At 52.3% G+C, this 20,803-nt stretch overlaps 5 protein-coding genes across 5 annotated transcripts; 3 read left to right on the top strand and 2 right to left on the bottom strand.

The window, feature by feature from the left end:
- Positions 1–1,914: 1,914 nt before the first annotated feature.
- Positions 1,915–7,726, bottom strand: GUITHDRAFT_116396 (hypothetical protein; the record flags this gene model as incomplete). The annotated part of the gene is made up of 34 exons (XM_005824358.1): positions 1,915–1,979; positions 2,027–2,088; positions 2,134–2,170; positions 2,432–2,459; positions 2,513–2,737; positions 2,891–2,945; positions 3,005–3,045; positions 3,223–3,301; positions 3,351–3,382; positions 3,428–3,476; positions 3,523–3,579; positions 3,635–3,749; positions 3,799–3,912; positions 4,125–4,192; positions 4,251–4,324; positions 4,376–4,427; positions 4,465–4,551; positions 4,620–4,722; positions 4,766–4,832; positions 4,875–4,996; positions 5,398–5,574; positions 5,620–5,662; positions 5,719–5,758; positions 5,932–6,004; positions 6,119–6,177; positions 6,327–6,370; positions 6,416–6,632; positions 6,693–6,797; positions 6,853–6,895; positions 7,064–7,127; positions 7,181–7,236; positions 7,288–7,391; positions 7,443–7,482; positions 7,681–7,726. 34 exons carry the CDS (start codon positions 7,724–7,726, stop codon positions 1,915–1,917), a joined length of 2,643 nt encoding a protein of 880 aa, XP_005824415.1.
- A 1,246-nt stretch (positions 7,727–8,972) lies between these two features.
- GUITHDRAFT_97260 (hypothetical protein) lies at positions 8,973–11,375 on the top strand. Its single transcript, XM_005824357.1, has 17 exons — positions 8,973–9,045; positions 9,102–9,144; positions 9,200–9,255; positions 9,312–9,542; positions 9,597–9,690; positions 9,734–9,831; positions 9,878–9,916; positions 9,966–10,052; positions 10,100–10,225; positions 10,273–10,335; positions 10,390–10,488; positions 10,535–10,636; positions 10,685–10,780; positions 10,827–10,892; positions 10,939–11,043; positions 11,092–11,175; positions 11,223–11,375. The coding sequence occupies exons 1-17, from the start codon at positions 8,977–8,979 to the stop codon at positions 11,277–11,279; spliced, it is 1,515 nt and encodes a 504-aa protein (XP_005824414.1). The 5' UTR covers positions 8,973–8,976; the 3' UTR covers positions 11,280–11,375.
- Positions 11,376–11,804: 429 nt separating this feature from the next.
- GUITHDRAFT_116394 (hypothetical protein) lies at positions 11,805–13,906 on the top strand (the record flags this gene model as incomplete). The annotated part of the gene is made up of 14 exons (XM_005824356.1): positions 11,805–11,853; positions 11,943–11,989; positions 12,109–12,215; positions 12,264–12,324; positions 12,768–12,825; positions 12,870–12,925; positions 12,973–13,005; positions 13,050–13,086; positions 13,137–13,203; positions 13,284–13,377; positions 13,427–13,486; positions 13,588–13,710; positions 13,763–13,815; positions 13,879–13,906. The coding sequence occupies 14 exons, from the start codon at positions 11,805–11,807 to the stop codon at positions 13,904–13,906; spliced, it is 873 nt and encodes a 290-aa protein (XP_005824413.1).
- A 2,831-nt stretch (positions 13,907–16,737) lies between these two features.
- GUITHDRAFT_116393 (hypothetical protein) lies at positions 16,738–17,832 on the top strand (the record flags this gene model as incomplete). Its single annotated transcript, XM_005824355.1, has 6 exons — positions 16,738–16,764; positions 16,814–16,990; positions 17,194–17,484; positions 17,546–17,593; positions 17,646–17,678; positions 17,728–17,832. The coding sequence occupies 6 exons, from the start codon at positions 16,738–16,740 to the stop codon at positions 17,830–17,832; spliced, it is 681 nt and encodes a 226-aa protein (XP_005824412.1).
- An 80-nt stretch (positions 17,833–17,912) lies between these two features.
- On the bottom strand, positions 17,913–20,340 carry GUITHDRAFT_116392 (hypothetical protein; the record flags this gene model as incomplete). The annotated part of the gene is made up of 12 exons (XM_005824354.1): positions 17,913–17,944; positions 18,046–18,091; positions 18,137–18,303; positions 18,380–18,473; positions 18,521–18,770; positions 18,815–18,864; positions 18,905–18,998; positions 19,066–19,256; positions 19,385–19,492; positions 19,529–20,032; positions 20,071–20,161; positions 20,213–20,340. The coding sequence occupies 12 exons, from the start codon at positions 20,338–20,340 to the stop codon at positions 17,913–17,915; spliced, it is 1,755 nt and encodes a 584-aa protein (XP_005824411.1).
- Between the last annotated feature and the right edge of the window lie 463 nt (positions 20,341–20,803).

Genomic DNA, 20,803 nt, shown 5'->3' with positions numbered 1-20,803 from the left:
ATATAACGAGTGTAAAGTGATAGACGAAAGCACGGGTGTTCGAACAGGGGAATACAAGGGGTACGGAGAATGATTCCGAAATTAGGGAAACAGAACGTGTTAAAGAGTGGATAACGTGATGCTGTGCCTGTAGTAAATAGTCCAGCATGTGATCAGCGCCTTCTACCTGTGGTAATGCCCCGATACCTCTTTATCTCCTTCCCTACTTCTCCCTTCCCTCAACCATGCCCTCCTCCCTCCCCTCCTCTCCCTCCCCCCTCTCCCCGGCTGACTCCCAGTCCTGCTGGCCAAGCGCCTGGCATACCATGGCCTCTACAGCCTCCTCGATCTGCCGCCCTTCGTCTCCGTCCTCCTCCCCGTCGTCACCCACCGCCTCCAGCTCCCTCCTTCACGGCTCCTCCTTCCCGCAGGACTCCGAGGAGGACCCGAGGCCACGGCCCGCGTCTTTTTGCATGAGTCCTGAAATAATCCTTGTAGCCTCGGGCCATCCTTTTTCTACCTCGCCCCTCCCTCACCGCTCCTCCTTCCCCTCTGCTGCCCCCTCCTCCTTCGACTACCCGACGCCCCTCCCTGCCCCCTCCGTGTACCGCCGAGGGGAGCGCGCAGCTCTCAGGCGCCGTCAAGGTCGCCCCGCGCCTCATGGCGAGCAGCAGACGGTCATGAGCCGGGAGGCGCGACGAGTGCGGGAGCTTCGGAACAGACAAGTCGGGCTGGAGCTGCACCACGAGGCGGCGATGATGCATGGAGGAGAGCAGCGGGACTTCGACGATCTCACGATGTAGCGCTATGCCAGTGAGACAGGCGTACGGAGTGTGCAGTAAAGGATATATATATATGACACAAACGCTGACTGGGATAGAAATCTTTGCCTGCGCTTGCTCGCTAGACGACATGGGGAACTGGTTGTAATGTTGCTTTTGCTGGCAAGGTGTGGATGATGTAGCTTGACCACTGGCCCTCACTCATATCAGTGATCGCCACCTCAAACGAGCCAGACTGCTTTTGAAAGTTCATCCAAAACGCGTAGATGGCGCTGATCGCGTGCTGGACTATTTACAACTTACCACTGCGTCCGATAAAATGTACTTCCCTCGTGTCCCCGATACCTCTTTATCTCCTTCCCTACTTCTCCCTTCCCTCAACCATGCCCTCCTCCCTCCTCTCCCTCCCCCCTCTCCCCGGCTGACTCCCAGTCCTGCTGGCCAAGCGCTTGGCATACCATGGCCTCTACAGCCTCCTCGATCTGCCGCCCTTCGTCTCCGTCCTCCTCCCCGTCGTCACCCACCGCCTCCAGCTCCCTCCTTCACGGCTCCTCCTTCCCGCAGGACTCCGAGGAGGACCCGAGGCCACGGCCCGCGTCCTCCTGCTTCGACGGCCCGCGACCTTATGCTTGGATCATTCCAAGGCTAACGTGCTCCCGCGGGAGTAGCAGCGGGAGTTCAATCGCACTTTTGTGTTTCATGATCTTACTGCAATTCCTACCTATTCTCTCTCTCTTCCTCATAGGGTTGTTGAAGACGATCAGAGATCAGAAAAGCTCTGAAAGAGGAGGCGTTAGACGAGCGCTCGTTGAGCGACAGAGCGGTAGATCATTTTGAGTATGCCCATGTGACAATATGATTGTGTTCGAACGTCGAATGCATGACAAACAAGACCAGACCGAGACTTTCTCAGTTTTCGTCAAGATGTGTTGCAATGAGCAAGGACGAGCATTGAAGCATCAGGTTTCAGTTCCTTCAGCGATATAGCTACAGACGCCAACTCGGTATGCAGGTAGGATATAGGAAGAGTTTAAAGCAAGCTCGCGTCTCAAGCAGATCAGCTTTCCAATGTGATCGAGATCAAACTGCGGTGACTGATGGGGGAACGAGCGAGGGAAGGAGCGAAGGAGGAGAGACCTGGCAGACATGTCTCTCAAGCAGACCTCGCAAGAGCAAGCACCTCAGTTGTCTCAGGTCGAGAGAGGGTCAGGTTGACAACTGCGGCTTGTCATATCAGACGCGTCAGCTTGTCAAAGTGCTGCCACCTGTCCCTGGCCCTCCGACGATCTTCTTCACTACGTCGTCCAGCTTCGGCCTCAGGTCGGGCCTGCCGGGATTTCTCAGGTCTCAGCTGTATCATCGATGAGCTCACCTCAGCGAATGTCCGTCAACCGCCATCAGGACGTCTCCTTGATTCTCACGCGTCAAGAGTTCCCAGCTACAACTCTGATCCCACCTGCCATGATCCTGCCGTCTACATGCGCCGCGCTCCCTGTGCCATGAAGATGATGTCGATGACCACGAGGAGGAGGAGGAGGAGGAGGAGGAGGAGGAGGAGGAGGAGGAGGAGGAGGAGGAGGAGGAGGATTGTGGTGGTGGTAGAGAGAAAGAGGAAGAGAAGAAGGCGGAGCACGAGAAGGAGGAGGAGATGTTTTGAGGTAGGGAGCTACCGGGAACGACGGAGGTCACATTGACAACCTGGTTCAGCACAGCATGACATGAAGGGAGAGAGGGAGAGAGCATGGGGTCACGTTGGTCGCCGGGTTCACTATCAGCATCACCCCGACTCCGCACTTGTCCGGCTGCCCCGCTGTCACGGTCTTGTTGAGAGACTCAACGGAAGGTTTGGTGGGCGGCTGTCTAGTCAAGGAGACTGTGAAAGGTTTGCTCCATCGCTTGATAGAGGTCTTGTCCAACGGGCCTTGGGGGTGCCTGGTGGGACGAAGGATGGTGGGAGAGTCGGTCTCGCTCGTGTGCTGCTTCAGGTCATCAGCCGTGGAGGAAGGCAGAGGGAGAGCAGGAGAACAGGGTCAACGTGCGTCGACGAGGCCTCGCTCGCTGGGGTACGAGGAGTTCTAGTCTGGTACAGCGGGAAGTCAAGAGGAGGCAGGGGAAAGTCGAGGACTTACAAGGTCTTTGAGGTTGTTCTTTAGCTCTTGGTTCTCGGCCTCGAGGAAAGAAATCCTGGAGGAGGAGTTGAGATGAGGGGGGTAGAAGAAGACAAGGGCTTTGTCGAGTTTGACCTCTCTGAAAGTATTCGGTTGCTTTCCTTCACTTCCTCCAGCTGTTCATTCATGAAGCAGAGATGGCGCAGAAGTGAATCAGAACAAAGGAGAGAAGAGATACATCTGGTTATGCAGAGGGGAGAAGACACAGGACATGAGACTTTGTCATTCAACCTCTTGATTTCTTGTGGACAGCTCTTGCGTGATGATATGAAAAGCTTCCGAGGACTTGAAACCGACGTGTCAAAGTTTCGAGAGATGGTGCACATGTCAACCCTCGCAATCTCCTCGTCGTCGGCCTTGTCGATTTGACGTCTGCAGGAAATGCTGTCAGCTTTTCCATCAGGACTGGGAGGAGGACAACCTGGAGGGATCAGGACCACAAGTCAAGTACAACTGCAGTTAGAGATAAGAAGGCAGCCATCATATTCCTTGCCAGACTTGCTCTCTCAGCTCTTTGACCTCCAACTCCAGCTGCATCCGGAGAGTCCTGGCAGACACAGTCAATCGAGCTGGGGTCAGGAGGAGGCCCTGACCTCTCCTGGTAGGCTATCCTTGCAGACTTGTCAAGAGCGTCTTCTACCTGCTTCAACCTGCCGACGAGGCTCGCGGATGAGAGGAAAAACGACATTCTCAGCAGAACTTCACTTGCGATCTTTCTCCTCGACGATCCTCTCCACAGACAAGTCAGATGATCTGTCTGGGATGTTGAAGGAAGCCTCCTCCTCCCCCCTTTCCTCCTCGTTCTCTTCCTCCTCCTGGTCTGATAGGAACGATGTCAACAGTCTCACGGAAGAAATCGTGAGCCATACTGTTGTTGACGGCAGAGCTTACAGCGCTGGTTCTCTGCTGTAAATCCTCACCTTTGCCGTTCCTCTGTCGAGATTGATCCAATCTCAACAGACTGTCCTCAAGTCTGTTGAACCCTGTCCATTCCACGCGTCAAGCACAAGAGCAAGGGCGTACAAAGAAGGCAAGACAGCAAGAAACAGCAAGATAATCAGCACAGCGTGTCTTTGAGAATTTACCCTTGAGGTGTGTCGAATACAATTCTTCATGTACTTTCGACCCCGAGAAACTGATCAGCCTCCCACCTTTCTTGCCGGTCAGCTCCCGCCGGGACATTGAGCGGAGAGACCTGAGGTGAGAAAAACGCTCACGCCACTGCTGTTGTTGCCCTTGTCACTTGTCATGGAGAATAAGTTGCTAGTTGTGTCATCAAACAGTCAGTCACATCTCGACTAAGCAATTCCTCTTGCTCTACCGTCTTGTCTGCTGAGACTCGTTTGCTCCGTCGTCGTCAGGCCTGATCGATGACAGCAAACTTGTGTCGCCCTCCTGTCCATGATGAACCTCAAAGATCCTCCGTCAGCGGAAAGAGGTACAAACCTGCACAGCGCCTCTGCCTTCTTGCTCCCCGTCCTTGAACATCTGCTTCGACCTGCACGATATGCACGGTTCTCCCAGCATATCTTCACTGAGTGTAAGACTTCCATAGCGACATTGCAAAGTGACCCGAAGTCTTCTCAAAGCACTTGATGCACATCTTGCGATCAGTCACCGACCTGTTGGCCAAGGAAAAAAAAACATGTCAAACCCTCTCCGATGACACGCGCGAAGGCAGGTTGTCAACCTCAACCCTTCACCAGCTCCACGAGGAGACAGACGGCTGTCTGGGTTCTTGCCATCTGAACCAGTAGGGGAGGAGGAGGAGTTGGTTATCTTGCCCGAAGACACTGCCAGCATGTTAGCAAGTCACACATCAGACCAAGTTTGAACCCAGCGCAGTGAGAGGAGCGAAATCGAAGCAGAACCTCCTCTGCCCCACGTTGAACGCAACGACACCCTGCAAGCGAGCATGACACGAGAACGAGAGTAGAGGCCTTACCGACGTCCGAAGGGCACATGCTGGGGTGAGTTGCGCATTAGGCTTCAAGGGAGTGTCGAGGAGGAAGCGAATCTGAAGGAATGGTTGGGGATGGAGAATAGCAAGGGAGAGAGCCGGAAAGACTGTAGAACAAGAGAGCAAGCCAAGGATAACGAGGACAGGAGAATGATCTGGGCAAAGGGGAGGAGGAGGAGGAGGAAGGAGAGAGTTGAGTAGAGAAGGGAGCGAGGAGCGAGGGAATTGAGGCCATGAGAGAGTAGAGGACAGGTGAAGGAGGAGGGAAAGAGGGGAGAGGGAAGAAAGGGAGAGAGGAGGAGGAGGAAAGGGAGAGAGGAGGAGGAGGAAAGGGAGAGAGGAGGAGGAAGAAAGGGAGAGAGGAGGAGGAGGAAAGGGAGAGAGGAGGAGGAGGAAAGGGAGAGAGGAGGAGGAAGAAAGGGAGAGAGGAGGAGGAAGAAAGGGAGAGAGGAAGAAAGGGAGAGGAGAGAGGGAAGAAAGGGAGAGAGGAGGGAGAAGCGACGGTCACCCATGTGCCATTCTTGGTGAAAAAGAGCTGCACGGCAAGAAGGAAACTTAACTCCCACAGCAACACAGACTCGCTGCACCTGCCCTGTCGACCTGATCACTCCACAGCCCACGATGTCCCCAGCTGCGAACGTCCATCTCGTGCCCTCCTTGCTTCGATCTTCCATCTTCGTCGTCCCTGCGGCTCCAGTCGCACGAGTTGCCTCCCCCGCATCCTCCTCACCTTCCTCCACCCCGTCGTTGAAGTGCAGCACACCGTCCCTCCCCTATCCCGCAAGGTTCAGCAGCGCGCCTGCAGTGAGAGTAGCAGGAGCAGGCATACCCGGAGAGAGTACGAGTTGGGTCGGATCCCGGGCCATCCCCTGCAAAGTTTTCAGCTGATGATGACGACAAGGTTGACAATGATAGGGAGGTGCAGGAAGGGGGAGGAAAGATGAGGTGGAAGAGAGGTAGAGCCGACGAGGAGAGGGAGGAGGAGGAGGAGGAGGAGGAGGAGAAAGCGAAGGAGAAGGAGAAGGAGAAGGAGATGAAGTACCCAACAGTCGACAAGGTCCCCTCAAAGAGCCCCACGTAGACATCGACGCCACAGGGCTCCTCCTCGTCCTTGTCTGCCAGGAGGATGGTGACCTCGAAGTAGGTCGAGCTCCAGTCCAGCTGTCCATGAATGACGGTCTTCTCGAGTACCTTGGAGAATTTGAACCCTCAAAACTTGACAGTTCTACTTGCCTTCTCCGCCACAAACACGGCTGATTCTGCTGCATGGTTGGGAGACGCGTCCATGCTGAGCGCAAAGATCGAAAGCGCGGAAGAGGCCGAGAAACGTCGGGGAGATAGTGAGATGATCGAAAGGAACGAAGAGCACGAGCAGGAAACAAGTCAGAAACTCTCGACAACCAGGAGCAGCAGATGAGCAGGTCACAGGAGCACTACCTTGACTTGAAATCAGCCGTCATGACATCATGGTTGACCGAGACCTGAATCACGATTCAACTGCTATCAGCGTAGCGACAGGGCTCTACCTCCGCCTTGTACTCTCCAAGGTAGAGGGAGCCTCCTATTCCTACAGGCTGCATCATCCAAGACTTCTGCCATACTGGCAGGTCCACCTGAGTCGATGGCAACTGATGGTGTGCAGACAAGTCCACCGTGATCGACTCGGGACGTTCTGCTCTGCGCAGCTCGACTACCTTGCACATCATCGGATGTCTCGATGACGACGACTTCTCCGTCGGAGATCTGCGGGCCCGTCAGCGGGACGACCGGACTCAGTCGACATGGACTTGGACTGTCGGGTACAGAAAGGAAGACTCCGTCGAGCTGGTCAACTGATTGATAACTTCTGTGTCCCGTACTGACGCCTCCTGGACCCCGTTGCGACTGAAGAAGATCTCTGCCGACCCCCTGGCAGCGCAGCCCGTCAAGTCGATAGAGGACGGGGAGAGGAAAGGAGCAGGACCCATGGATAGTTCGCACACCACAGATGATGACGTCACCGGCCACTGCTGGACCGTCAGAACTGCGACACTGCAGGGACATGGGCAAATTTCTTGCCAAGGGGCCCCGTCGAAGATTTCCCCGTCTTGGAAGACGAATGGCTGACAGGTTCGAGGCAATTTGGCTCTGCAGCCACATGATCCCTCGCATGCTGAACATGTTTCTAATCTCACCTGCCCCGTACGAGATCGACTTGCTATGAAAGAGCCACCCTTGCGCGTTTGTCGGGCTGTACCTCTGCCAGCACGAGGGTGAGGGAGAGCAGGGCGTTGGATCCTGAGCTGTTGTACCGCCAATCCTACGACGATACATCCCTTGCTCCTGATCACTGTCACCTCGAAGAAAACTGACCAGATACATTTAGGAGCAAGCTTCTTCCCCCACCCAGTCTCCATACCCAGTGACGATGCTCCTGCAACGCCGATTCGTTTGCTCGCCTGTACTGTGCTCCTGTCTAGCTCGCTGATGGCAGTCCTGCCATCCGCAAGGATCCTTGCCCCCCTTCCATCACACGGGTCACACATCAAAGCTGCAGGAGCATGTAGTCTTTACCTGCTAGGTGAGAGCATGTAGGGAGGCTCCAGGTCAGCACCTACATGAGCTCCTGTCAGAGTCTGGTCCCATGCTTCTTGCCCTCCTCTCTTTCTGCCCGATCTGAGGCTCGAATCTTCGCCCTTATCACGAAGTCGCACCTCAACGTGGCTTCGTCTCAGGTAAAAGTAGCGTTCAACAAGCTAATTCCTATCTCTTCTCATCTGGCGCAAAGCCCCCTCCATGTCCTTCCGTTCACTCTTCATCGTCATGCTACTGCCAGCTGTCGCTGACTCTCTGGTCATACTGAGTCGCAACGTCTGCTTGCTCCTTCGCCATACGACCGCTGCTGATCTTCATACTTGACTTGAATCCTCATACTGTCGGGTCAATCTTGAGAGAAATCCGCGAAAGCCGGTGAACCACACCTCCGTTACTACATTACAATCAAGGATAACGGTCAGTATTTTTAATAAGTATTTTTCTGCTCCAGAGGTAGGCGATAAAACATTATTATGATGATACAACAGCAACTATCTGTGTATAAACAAACATTATAGTTCATACAAAAAAGTACATTGTTTTTGTACAATAAAATACAGTTAATTTTTATAATATTTATTTGTGATATCAGACTAGTCCCCTCTCTTTCAATGAAAAAAAAATCTTCTCTCTTTTTAAAACTCTGGTACTAATATTAAAAACTCCATACAGATGTAAAACTGCCGGGGCGTAGAAGACCAAATTCAGTTCCCATTCCAAGTTGGCGTGTCTAGAACTCCTACACCCTTTAGGCATACCAATTCTCTCAGTACTTAATTATAATAACTTGAGTAAAGTTTTTGATATTGATAAAACATTTATAAATAATCAGTATTGAAAATATTTGATAAGCTAGAGATCCTATCCATTTCGTGTACAAAACGATATTTTATAAATGCTTTTTTGTATAATAAAATCAGGATTAGTTGTTGATCTGTCATTTAAAAGGTATATTGCAATCAATTGTCCATACCAACTAAAATGTATGTTTTACGAAATGCCAAGTTGGTTGAGGTATTCCTCCTCGCCCGCTGCCTCTCATGCCGACCTTCCCCCTGCGTGATGACAATGTTCCCCCGTCGCTTCTCGCCCTCGCCATGCCGCGTTGCGCCAGTGCTTGTCAACCAGATGCTTCCTGCCTCTCCGTGCTCCCTGCACCCCTCTTCTCTCTTCTTCTTCACAATTCACGGCGCTACCATGTTGATCCAGATTGAATGACTGAGCGTGCGTACGTGTACATACTAGGAACCTTCAACTCTTGTTCTTTGATAGGTGCAATCCCCAAACGCGAGAGCACATCCCAATTATGTAATGTTCTTAGGAGCAAAGCTTATTTCATTCAGCGCATTTAGAGATGGTTGACAGGGCTCACGAATCGCTCATGTCTGTCATGTCGTAATTTTTCGTTGTGCAAGTTGTAGATATAGTAAGGCGGGATGTTCCTTTGGCATACTGTGAACGTCTTAACTTTTTAATCTATCTCGAAGTTCTGAAAGGCTCCTCTTGCGCAGACATGTCTTTGATCGATTTGGATTTCGGGGGTGGATCCACCATTCCGCCCAAGGCTGCTCCAGCAGTTCAGGTGCGCGACATCGCTGTGGCTGCAGCTCTTGTCGATCTTCTGACTTGAGCTGTCAGGCTGCTGCTGCTGTGAGGAACTACGTCGTGAAGCCTCGCCTTGGTAAGTGACCGTTGATAGCGCTGTTGGCAAAGAAAGTTTCTTACTCACTATGTAGAGTACAAGACCGTGAAGGCTGTGCAAGGTCCTCTCGTCATCCTCAACAAAGTGAAGGTCAGGCTAGCCTCATACGTCAGTACAGCAGTTGTCTCACTGACGTCTCTGCTCAGTTCCCCAAATATGCCGAGATTGTTACCCTCAAGCTCGGCAACGGAGACGAGAAGCGTGGCCAGGTTTTGGAGATCTCCGGAAACAAGGCCGTTGTGCAAGTGTTCGAGGGAACCAGCGGCATCGACAACAAGAACACCACTGTTCAGTTCACTGGCGAGGTGTTGAAGATTCCCGTGTCCGAAGATATGCTTGGAAGAACTTTCAACGGATCTGGAAAGCCAATTGACAAGGTGAAGCAACTGCGGCGAGAGAAACTCTGATGGTTGATTGATTGTTGAATTTAGGGTCCCCCTGTTTTGCCCGAGGATTACCTTGACATTATGGGTATGCCCATCAACCCTGCCTCTCGTATCTACCCCAAGGAAATGATCCAGACTGGTACTAACAAACTTGTGTGTCGGATAGAACTAAGTGCGAATAGGTATCTCGGCCATTGACACCATGAACTCCATTGCGCGCGGTCAGAAGATTCCCCTTTTCTCTGCCGCCGGTTTGCCTCACAACGAGATTGCTGCTCAAGTATGCTTCTTCTTCCGTGTGAGGTTATGCGCTAAGATCGTCACAGATTTGTCGTCAAGCTGGTCTCGTGAAGAAGGAAGCCAAGGTGCGGATCCTCTGAATTCAAACATTTCATATCTGACATGAGTTAACAGGGCGCTGCCGATCACGGAGAGAGCAACTTCGCCATTGTTTTCGCAGCTATGGGTGTGAACATGGAGACTGCTCGCTTCTTCAAACAAGTACGCCCGTGAAGTGCGAGTTGAACCGGGCTGACTGGTCGTTGAAGGACTTCGAGGAGAACGGATCTATGGAGAACGTGTGCCTCTTCTTGAACTTGGCTAACGATCCTACCATCGAGCGTATCATCACCCCTCGTCTTGCCTTGACCACTGCCGAGTACCTTGCTTACCAGGTCCGATGGTAGAGAGCGTATGACGTGAATACTGACGGGTTCTACAGTGCGACAAGCACGTTCTGGTTATCTTGACTGATATGTCCTCATACGCCGATGCCCTTCGTGAGGTGTGTCTATCCTTGGGGTGTGTCTTTCACGGTTGATGACATGCATGTTGTCAGGTGTCCGCTGCTCGTGAGGAGGTTCCCGGACGTCGTGGTTATCCTGGTTACATGTACACTGACTTGGCCACCATCTACGAGCGAGCTGGTCGTGTTGAGGTGAGATTGACACGCTGATCCTCGTTGGTTCTCATTTTGTTGTCAGGGGCGCAACGGGTCGATCACCCAGATTCCTGTTCTTACCATGCCCAACGACGATATTACTCACCCTATCCCTGATCTTACTGGATACATCACTGAGGGACAGGTTGGCAAGCCTGACGACCCAATACAATGTTGAGAGGAGTGCTGGCAGGTGTACATCGACAGGCATCTTCACAACAGGCAGGTCTATCCTCCCATCAACGTGTTGCCTTCCTTGTCTCGTCTTATGAAGAGCGCCATCGGAGAGGTAAGCGGCGGTCTTGCTAGCTCCTCCCACTCATGCTCCTTGTCAGGGTATGACTCGCAAGGACCACGACGCCTTGTCCAACCAGATGTACGCCAACTACGCTATCGGGAAGGTGTCGAGAAAAGTTGTCGGGAGGGAGTGGGCTGACGGGATGGCAGGATACTGCTGCTATGAAATCTGTCGTCGGAGAGGAAGCTTTGACTCCCGACGATCTCTTGTACTTGGAGTTCCTTACCAAGTTCGAGGAGCGCTTCCTTGCTCAGGTGTGGCCTTGACCGGAATGGTTGGATTCCGAGGCTGACTTATGCCAGGGATCGTATGAGATGCGTGATATCTTCACCTCTCTGGATATTGCATGGGGACTTTGCCGCACTTTCCCTAGGGAAATGTTGAAGGTACCAAGCAGCTCCTCCTTTTCTTGTTTGGCTCACTTGGTTTGCAGCGTATCGACGGAAAGATTCTTGATGAGTTCTACTCGCGCGAGTCTACCGTGAACTAAAGGGTCAAAGACGTCCGCGTGGGGATTGATCATCTCCACGTTGCATCCGCATATTCTTAAGCGTGAAACAAGGATAGTAAACCATCCGTGATCGACCTCTCGTGGCGAAGGCTCAGTGTATGCTCCTTCACCTGACCCCTGTCGTGCTATGCCCTTGGCTCCTGTTCCGTCGGGTGATTCTGCTGACTTGAACTGTTCGTGTCAAAGTTGTCTGCCTCCATGTTTCATCATCCCTCTCGTTCTCCTTCCTGTCTGATTCTCTCTTTCCCCTCCCCCCCCTGCCCCTGGGCCTTCCCTAGCGCTCCAGATTTCCATTTCCATCCTTTTCGAGTAGGGCCCCCATTGCTCCTACCCGCTCGCTCCTCGCCCACCATGAGACGCAGCAGCAGCTCTCCTGAGCCTCAGTCTCCTTCCATGTTGCAGCCTAGGGCCGAGGAGGAGCAAGGCGCGTAGAGATGGAGGAAGTGATCAGCCTTCAAGGTACGAGGAGCGGGGGAGTAGAGTTGCTAAGTTGCTTGCGGCAGGATGGCTACTTGTTCGTACAGAAGGGGAGGAGCGTCGGACTTGGGACAAGGTGTGGGTACAGTACTGCTCGGGCCAGTACGGCAAGTCTGAGAGAGAGAGCGAGAGCGAGCGAGATGAGGTCTGACGAGATGTGGGCAGACGAGGAGAACGTGTACGGCAAGCTCAAGTTCTTCTGGGACGATCAGGTCAAGCTGCGGCATCACAAGGAGTCGATAGAGCACAACCTCTCCGCAGCGACTTCGAGCATCGCTGCCATCAAGGCGAGCATGTCAGCTTCTCGCCTGTTGTGTGACGCCAGCGGCAGGCGAGGTCGGACGCGACGTCAAAGGCGAATGTGAAGAAGGCGAGGAGACTTGAGAAGACGGTGGGGGAGCTGGAGGCCGCACTCGCTGACAGTCTTGAGAGGATGAGGTGAGTGAGTTGATGACGTAAGCGAGTCTGAGAGATTTGCGTCCCCAGGCCTGCTCGGATTGTTGATATGACCAGAAGCTGCATTATCTACGTGCTAACGGCTGACAAGGTTCTCCTCCTCCCTCCTCCCTGTTCCCTCCTCCCTCCTTCTCCTGCTCCTCGTCCTCGTCCTCCTCTTGCGAGCTCAACGTACAAGGTCTCAACCCAAAGGCCGCAGGATACCTGCAAGTTTCAGGTGATATTAGAGCGGACAACGCTGACGTTCCGAGCGAGCTCGAAAAGTGACGTCCATCTTTGGATCAGCAAGTATCCCTTGGCTGTGTGTGAGAGCACAGCTGACTTTGGTTCAGCCTACAAGCCGGACACATCCAGCGGAATGCTGTGCTGGGGCTGAGCGCAGATTTGCGGAATGAAAGGCTCCACCGGGACAGGAGGTTTCACCCGACGGAGAGGCAGGGCTTTGAGCTACAAACCTGTCCCTCCAACATCTCCATCCCTCCCCACCACGTCTGACGCGCGTCCCCTGCGACGTCTGCCTAACAACCGTCACAGGACCAGGACATCCCCTCGAGGATCCAGCAAGCTCAGTCGGCCGAGCTCCCGCACTTGGGTCCTTACGCTTGTCTTTGACTGCATCTGAGAGCTCCTGGTCAGACAGCACAGCAGCGCAACCAGTCGAGGAGGACAAAGAGGAGCAACGAGGCCATCTGGTCATGGCAGCCGCTGCATATCCCCCGCTGACATCCTCTTGTTGCAGAGCCTGAATTGGCAGGAGAAGGAGATCCAGCAGGTGTCAGCGTTTGCTGATCTTGATGAACGTTGACGTCATTGCAGGTTCCGAATGTCATCTGGAAGAATCCAGAATATGAGTGTAAACGAGTCCTAGTCCTTCTTGTGAGCCTTGTCTGATCGCAAGTGCAGTCCTGGCCTTCTTGTACTTGGATAGGAATTTGATCAGTGAGATCCCGGATGCGCTGAGTAACATGAAGTACCTTGAAGCCCTCTCCCTGTCAAGGAACGATGAATGTTGTACTGAGCGCAGCGAATGTGCTGACGATTTCTTGACAGGAACAACATCAAAATCATTCCTGATTACATATCAAAACACACAAGACTTGTCACGCTAGCTCTGTCCTTCAACCAAATCTCTGAGATTCCACAGGTATCACTTGTCCGTCTCATCTGTCCCAGATGAATTTGTGCTTCTGCAGGCAGTGGGAGATTTGAAGTACCTGCAGTACTTGAACCTGTTCTCCAACTTGATCAAAGAGGTGAGCAAGGAAGAGAAGGGAGCAATGAGGGCAGGTGGGCCGGAGCAGAGAAGCAGAGGAAGAGGAGCTGGGGAAGGCTAGTGTGAGTCTCGGTACTTTAGATCCCCATGGCGTTGCACAGATGCGAGAGACTGGAGGATCTCAACGTCGGCAGGAATCCTCTGCTGAGCGAAGAGGAAGTGACGGGCAGCAGCGTTTTGAGAATTCCCCAAGAGATCTTGCAGGTCAGGAAGTGATGATGATGCTTGTAACGCAAGTGTGAGTTGGAGGGTGTAGAGGCAGAAGTCTGGACGAGGCTTTGATCCTAGGAGTTTCGTGAAGCTATTGAGGTGAGAGAGTCAAGGAAGGTCCTCGTGCCATCATGTTCATCATTTGACTTGGCAATGTCTCAGGATGCAGGAGCGATCTACATCGAAATGAAAGTTCTGTACATAGATGGTGGTGAAAGCTTGTTCTTTACATATGGACCGTTGAGCGTAAGTTTTGAATGAAATTGACATTCGACTAAAGATTCATCACAGTTTACTCTATTGATGTATTGAGCGAATTCTGTGCAAAGTCATAAGATACACCATTCATTATTCGTAGATAGTTCTCCAGCTTCTCCTCATACTCGATTCTTCGCCCATCTTGCATCTTTGTGCTTACTTCTCCTACCGATGCCTCTGCAATCTGCTCTCTTTTCCTACTCAACCAGATAGTCTCCCCTCCCCTCTTCCTTCCTCCCTCCTCCCCTCTCATTCCTTTGATCTCTTCTTATTCAATCTCACAAGTTTACCCTTTTTCAACCCATTGAAATCCTCATCCCGCTATGCCTACCTCCCCTTGCTCGTCTCCTCGCTCCGCTCCCTTGCTCGTCTCCTCGCTCCGCTCCCTTGCTCGTCTCCTCGCTCCGCTCCCTTGCTCGTCTCCTCGCTCCGCTCCCTTGCTCGTCTCCTCGCTCCGCTCCCTTGCTCGTCTCCTCGCTCCGCTCCCTTCCTCTCCTCTCCTCTCCTCTCACCATGGCGTCAAAGCAACGTGGCTCCCCAGGCATCATCGTCGCTGAACCGATAGCTACTACAATACTCCTTTTTCAGATTCTATGCTCATAATCGCCCAAATATCATTCGTTAAATTCAAATTTGAAAATAGATATTTGTAAATGAGTTAGGTCCCATCGAATTGCTCAGAGGGTTCTCCTTGCTGTGCGGCAATGAGTATGGCGGGAGGGAGTGCGGCAAGGAGTATGGCGGCATCGGAACATACACGGACTATGGAGTAGAAGTGAAGAAGGGCAGCTGCAGTCTTCATGCCCTTCAATGTGTTCATGCGACCCTCCCATTCTCTCTGAACCATCCTCCCGCACCCTTGCTCACTGATACATACCTCACTCTCCTGGAACAAAATATGTACAGATCCGCATGAATGATTATCCCATTCACTCAAGATGATCTCCCAAATTGATGTCCTTGATTCTTAAAAGTGCATTCTGCAATTTCACTCCTGACAACAATGTCTGTATGTATTGAACAGCGTAGTTACCTCCAAGCTGAAGAATTTTGCTGTCTGCTGTATCCGAGATATGCTTTGATTGATCAACAAATCAGAAAGCTCATGAATGTTTTCAATGAAATGAAAAGGGTGGGGCACTGAACGAAATTTGTAGTTGCAGGTGTTTGAGCTGGGTGCAATTCGTTCGAACAGAAATCCCCGAAGGTTCAATGCCGTGAAGATACGAGCAACAGAGACAAACGGTGTTGTGAATTGAGCAAAGGATTGCAATCAAGGCGCACGATGAAGAGTGCGCAGGCTGATTCAGGACTGACAACCTCGAGTGACAGTGAAGGGGGCGATGTTGAAGGTGCTGCTCAAAAGCATCGATCGTGGGTTCTTACCTGACACCTGCAGGATCAATTTCGAATGCCACTGCTGCTGCATCTACGACGGTCACACAAGTGGATGTAGAAGTTGACAGCCAAGATCTTGAAGATTCTCAACTAGCAGCTGCTCTTGTGAAAGCTGCAGGAAATCGGGCCAGTCTCTCAAATGCGGTATGTTTGGAGGCACAAGCTCAAGATGGAAGTGGCACAAAATCGAACAAGAGAAAGATCTCTGATACTCATGAATCATCGCCAACAGCAACAGACGACGGAGCTGAAAAGATTACTCAGGACCGTGCCATGATAGAATTAAGGTCAAAGATCTTGAATTTTGGAGGTCCAGACCTCCAAATCCGGGGGTGGACTTGCCGCATCATGCATTCCAGGTAGAATGTGCGATTTTGATAGAGAAACCATGAGATATTTTCTCTTTTACAGCGTTGATGATGCAAAGATGTTCTTGTTTCTAGCACCAACGGGAGAAAAATTCACTAAATTGCAAGAGGTCTACTCGATCTAATTTCAAGTGAAGTAGAAGCCTAACTCTTTTGCCCGATTTCTAGATTTTGGAGCATCTAGCAAAAACGAATGATGTTTCTCAATCCGTATTGAGCGACGCTCATTATCTATCATGGGAAAAGGTAGAATTGCAGTACAACAATGGAAAGAACGCTTCTTACAGACAAGGTCAAGAGTTCTGTGGAAAATCTGCTTTGACACACTATGCATAGATGCTCCAAATCGCCTGCTAGGAGAATATTCTCTACCAATATACAACGAAGAAGGAAAACTAGTTCTTGAGAGCTTGGGTGAAATCATAACAAGCCATAAACACTTTCATGACGAAACGCATATTTTCCCCGTCGGGTACAGGGTACAATCTTTTTACAGATCTGCTGATCAAAACACAATTGAGACTTTGAATGTGTGCAGGCAATAAGGACCTACAAGACTCGTCAAGATGGTAAACCATCTAGATTTTCCTGTGAGATAATGCACTGTGGCACTCAACCATTATTTCGTAAGGATTGTGAGGCTTACTTAGTTGAATTTTCACAATGATGCAGGAATCACTCCTCTTGATAATCCAGAGAAAAGGATGGCTGGAAATAATGCTAGTGAAGTATTATCGCAAGTATCTGTCAAAATTCGCAGGAAAGGAAATTCTTAGCTCCATCTACGAGCCTGTGACGATGTTTCTACAGTGAAATGAGCGGCGAGAAGTTTTTTGGACTAGAAGGATATGAACAGATAACTTCTCTCATCGAAAATTTGCCAGGAGCTGCATTTTGCAACAACTATAAGAAATGGAGCAACAATCGACCCCCGGCTGCGAAGCTTCCTCCTCCGACCTTCAGTATGAGGATTTGTCGTGCTATCGCTGTCAGCCCGATGGCAGAGTGTAAAGCGCTCCTGAAGGTGTGGGAGCGGAGCGATGAAAGGGATGGGCCATGAGCGTGTTTGGCAGGATATCACGGGACATGTCTGTGCATGGCCCTTTCTAGAGCCCATCGCTACAGCCACTAGCGAATTGGAAAACTACTCCCAGAAAGTCAAACGACCGATGGACCTCGGGACGATACAGCAAAAGCTGAACGATGGGAAGTACATGAATCCACATCAAGTCCGGTTTGATGTGATCCAGGTACGTGTTGTGATACTCAAACATCATCAACATCCACCCGGTAGGTATGGCGAAACTGCCTGTATTATAGTGGGGAACAGGATGACGCTACCATCATGGCAAGAGAAATTTCAAACTCATTCGAAGAGCTGTTCTCAGATCGCGTACATGATCCGGTAGTGAATCCTTGTTTGACTATATGTGCACTCAAAGTTTTTGTCCAGGCTGTCAGAGAGTCGCGAGGATTTTTCCACAAGGCAGAGGACCTGATGAACGAGGCGGTGCTGGTACTCGATCCTGCTGAATTTCTCTGGAGAAAAGGAACTGTGGTAGAAGTGGACAAGAGCTCTGGCTCAGTCTGCATTCTTCTTGACAAATGGGAGCAAACAGAAGATGTCATCAAGTCGCGATGGAAGGCAAACAGCACAAGCGCGGCGTCGAGTACCAATCGATTCTTCGGGAAACTGAAAACCGACGTGTGCATGCCAGACTTGCTGCCTGCTAGCGTGATTCTTGTAAGAGATTAGGAGACCTTGACTCCTCATGCTCAGATCTTCAAGACTGATTTGTCGACAGAAAATTGATCGTCGGGATAGAGAACGACAGCTGAGACTGTACTTGCAGGTAAGAAGGAAGAGTTGCCTTATTGCTAGAGTCACTGACGGTTTGATGGAAGGGAAAGGGCGTATGGAAAGACAAGAAGCTAAAGGTTGCCAGATGTCTGTGCTGAAGAACTCGTGTGGTTACTGTTGATATAGATATGGATGCGCGTGCCGTCGCCAGATGTTGTGTTCACCCGAGTTCAAGAAGTAGAAGCCAGTCGATGGGATAGCGAGTGGCCAGGAACAGTAGCAAGTGTATAGTTACAAGCAACATCTATACATTACAAACAACATTCTGAATCAAATAGAAAGAAATTATCGAACGAGGACCGATTTTTGCATCACTTCAGCTCAGCCTGATCATCTTCTGAATCTGAAACAAAGTCACGAGAAGCTTGATCAAGACCAAGACAGAGAGGTGGAGGCGTGCTGCTGGACATTCATGAAGTGAGGCAAGCAAGGCAGCAGCAGCACCTGTGAGCGATGTCTCTAGGAGCTCTTTCCCATAGTCGCGCGAGAACTGGAGAGAGAGCGTCAGGATGGTCCGAGTCTTGTTGCTCGATACCAGAAATTCTTCGTGCCTCTCACCAACTGGCTCGACCGACTGGCTCCGTCTAGCTGGCTTGCCTATCGAAGGCAGACGATCCTTGGCCGTGGGCTTTGCTTTCTTCTGCAGGAGCTCAGGAAACTTTCGCTGCCAGGGCAGAGGCTGCGGCAAAGAATTCTTTCCCCCTGCTCAACCTCCCATGAGACACGAAACGACAAGACAAGGAAGGAGGAAGTAACGAAGTTGAGACAGGTCACCGACCTGACTTTGAGGTCAAAGACGCGCTGCTCCCGCTCGCCTTCATCTCTTTGGCTGAGGGCTTCTGCAGCTTCTTCACGTACTTGGAGAGGAGCCCCTGCTCGGGCGTCAGCTCATGGTGGCGTCAACGGCTCAGGGCCATACGGCATCGAAGATGGTCTGCTTCGCCTCCTCCATGCGCTCCTTCATCTTGAGCGCATGCAACGCGATCTCATTCCTCAACAGGTCAGGCGCTCGCCTGCCATGCCTGCGGGCCAGGTTGAGATCACGAGGGACGTCTGAGTCCTTGGGTTGCCTGTCGTAGTAGTCGACGACATGTTGAATCTTGAAGTCTCGGAACTGATTCTGCAGGCTCTTTGCACCGATCACTTCCTTACGCTCGTAGTCTTCGAACCTGCAGTCATTCTCATCCCTGAGTTGGAAACTGATCGAGCATACCTCTCTAGCGTCTGCCAGTTGTTGGCTACCCGACAGTGATCCCTCAGCACCTGAAGTGTTTCATTGCAACATAACGGTTGCAACAAGCACCAGCATGTCGTGTCTTGCTTTCCTCGACGTGGCTGTTGACAGATCGATCTGCAGCTTCGCCTGGCTGAGCACGTCGCCATGGCGCTCAAGTTTTCTGCAGTCCCGTCAAGATCGCAAGGAGAGGAGGAGGAGGAGGAGGAGGAGGAGGAGGATGGTTGGACCTCTCCATGTTGTAGGATCGGATGACGGCAAGGTTGTCACTGCTGTCTTGCTTGACCGCTGAGGAGGATAGGAGATCTTCTGCCTGGTGAAAGAGAGAGGGAGCGATGTTCTCCGTCAGCTCCTTCAGCCGCACAGCAACAGGAGCGATCAGAGGCCGGAAGTTCGGAGGCATGGTCGGGTGCTTCATGACCTGCAGGCCAAGTGAGAGATGAAACCTCCGGGGGGGGGGAAGTTAAGGAGGAGGAGGAGAAGAAGAAGAAGAGGAGGAGCAGGAGCAGGAGGAGCAGGAGGAGCAGGAGGAGCAGGAGGAGGTCTGACCCCGCGGAAGATGGGAAGGAGCTGGTCAGGTCCACCAACAAAGGTCTCCGAGAACTCTTTGAACTCCACATTCGACCTCTCCGACAGGTACCGGAAGTGCGCCGAGACCTGCTAGGAGGATCAGCGACTTGGCTCTCCCTCCACATCTCTCATCGCCTTCTTCTCGGTCTTGGCGTCCCCCAGCATGTCGTCCAGCTGCGATCTCATGATCACGATGACCTCCGAGTCGCTGTCGGTGACGGCGGAGAAGGGCCATGGGCAGCCGGAGACGAAGGCGAGGTCGCAGATGAGAGCCTGGGGGAGAGTCAGAGAGGAGCGAGCATGTGGGTGCAGCACAGGAGCAGTCTTGCTGAACATCTTCCTCCCGTAGTCACTTTCGGCGAGGTGGAAGGTGTCGCTGCCCTTGGAGTAGCAGCTGACGGCTCCTCGGTGCAGGAACAAGCAGATCCCGTCGCCCTGCTCCTCCTGCATCGCGCAAGTTCGAGCAGGCACGTAGGCACAGAACTTCTCTGTCGAGATCTTGTCGGCCAGTCTGTCCATCTCGTCGGCATCGAAGCACGCGAACACTGCCGATGTCCGCAAGCATCGGTAGGCTGCCGCCAGTCGCCTCCCGTGCTTCTTCCATGCCGTGTAATCTGCGATCTTCTCCTGCCGTCAGCGAGCAGCGCCATGAGACGCAGGCTGACCTCAGACTCGGAGGATCCCCCGAAGTAGCAGGAGCTGTCGTCTCTGTCGCTCACGCTCGAACGGCCGTCGCTCGCAGCCCGTCGGAGTTTCCTGCTCCACAAGTCAACCGGCGTCATGGCATGGAGAAGGACTCCTTCCAACCTCTCCGGCGACGGGACGTCATAGACCGAGTGGATCGAGCATCCGGCCCTTACAAGTTTCGCTCGATTCGCCGATGATCTTGCTAGACGCCCAATGGCGTCGGGACCTTCATGCTGATCTCTGAGCATGGAATGGGAACCGCAGCTATCCCCTCCTCCCTCCTCCCTCTTCTCCCTCCTCCCTCTTCTCGTCTCCCTCGTCTTCCTCCTCGTGCATGTGCGAGAGGTCTGTTTGGAATCCATCAGTCATCCCCTTGCCGCATGCCTTGCCTCCAATCGTCTCCATCCCCCGCTCCCAATGATTGCTGCAATGCTTTACCTCCTACACTCACAGCCCCATCCTCTCTCAAGCTCCTCCCTCCTCCTCCTCTCTCCTCTCTTCCATCCCATCCTCTCTACTCCTCCTCCTCCTCCTCCTCTCCCTCCTCTCTTCCATTCCCTACTCCCTCTCCTCTCTTTCCTCTCCCTCCGAGGCTCCCTCCCTCTCCTCTCCTCTCCTCCTCTCCCCTCCCTCCCCTCCCTCCCTCTCTCCCCTCCCTCCTCTCCTCCCCTCCCTCCTCTCCTCCCCTCCCTCCTTCCCTCCCTCCCCTCC

Source organism: Guillardia theta (genome assembly GCF_000315625.1).
Source record: "Guillardia theta CCMP2712 unplaced genomic scaffold GUITHscaffold_95, whole genome shotgun sequence".
Lineage (NCBI taxonomy): Eukaryota > Cryptophyceae > Pyrenomonadales > Geminigeraceae > Guillardia > Guillardia theta.
The sequence above is the reverse complement of the archived record's forward strand: the minus strand, read 5'-3'. Positions and strand labels throughout refer to the sequence as shown.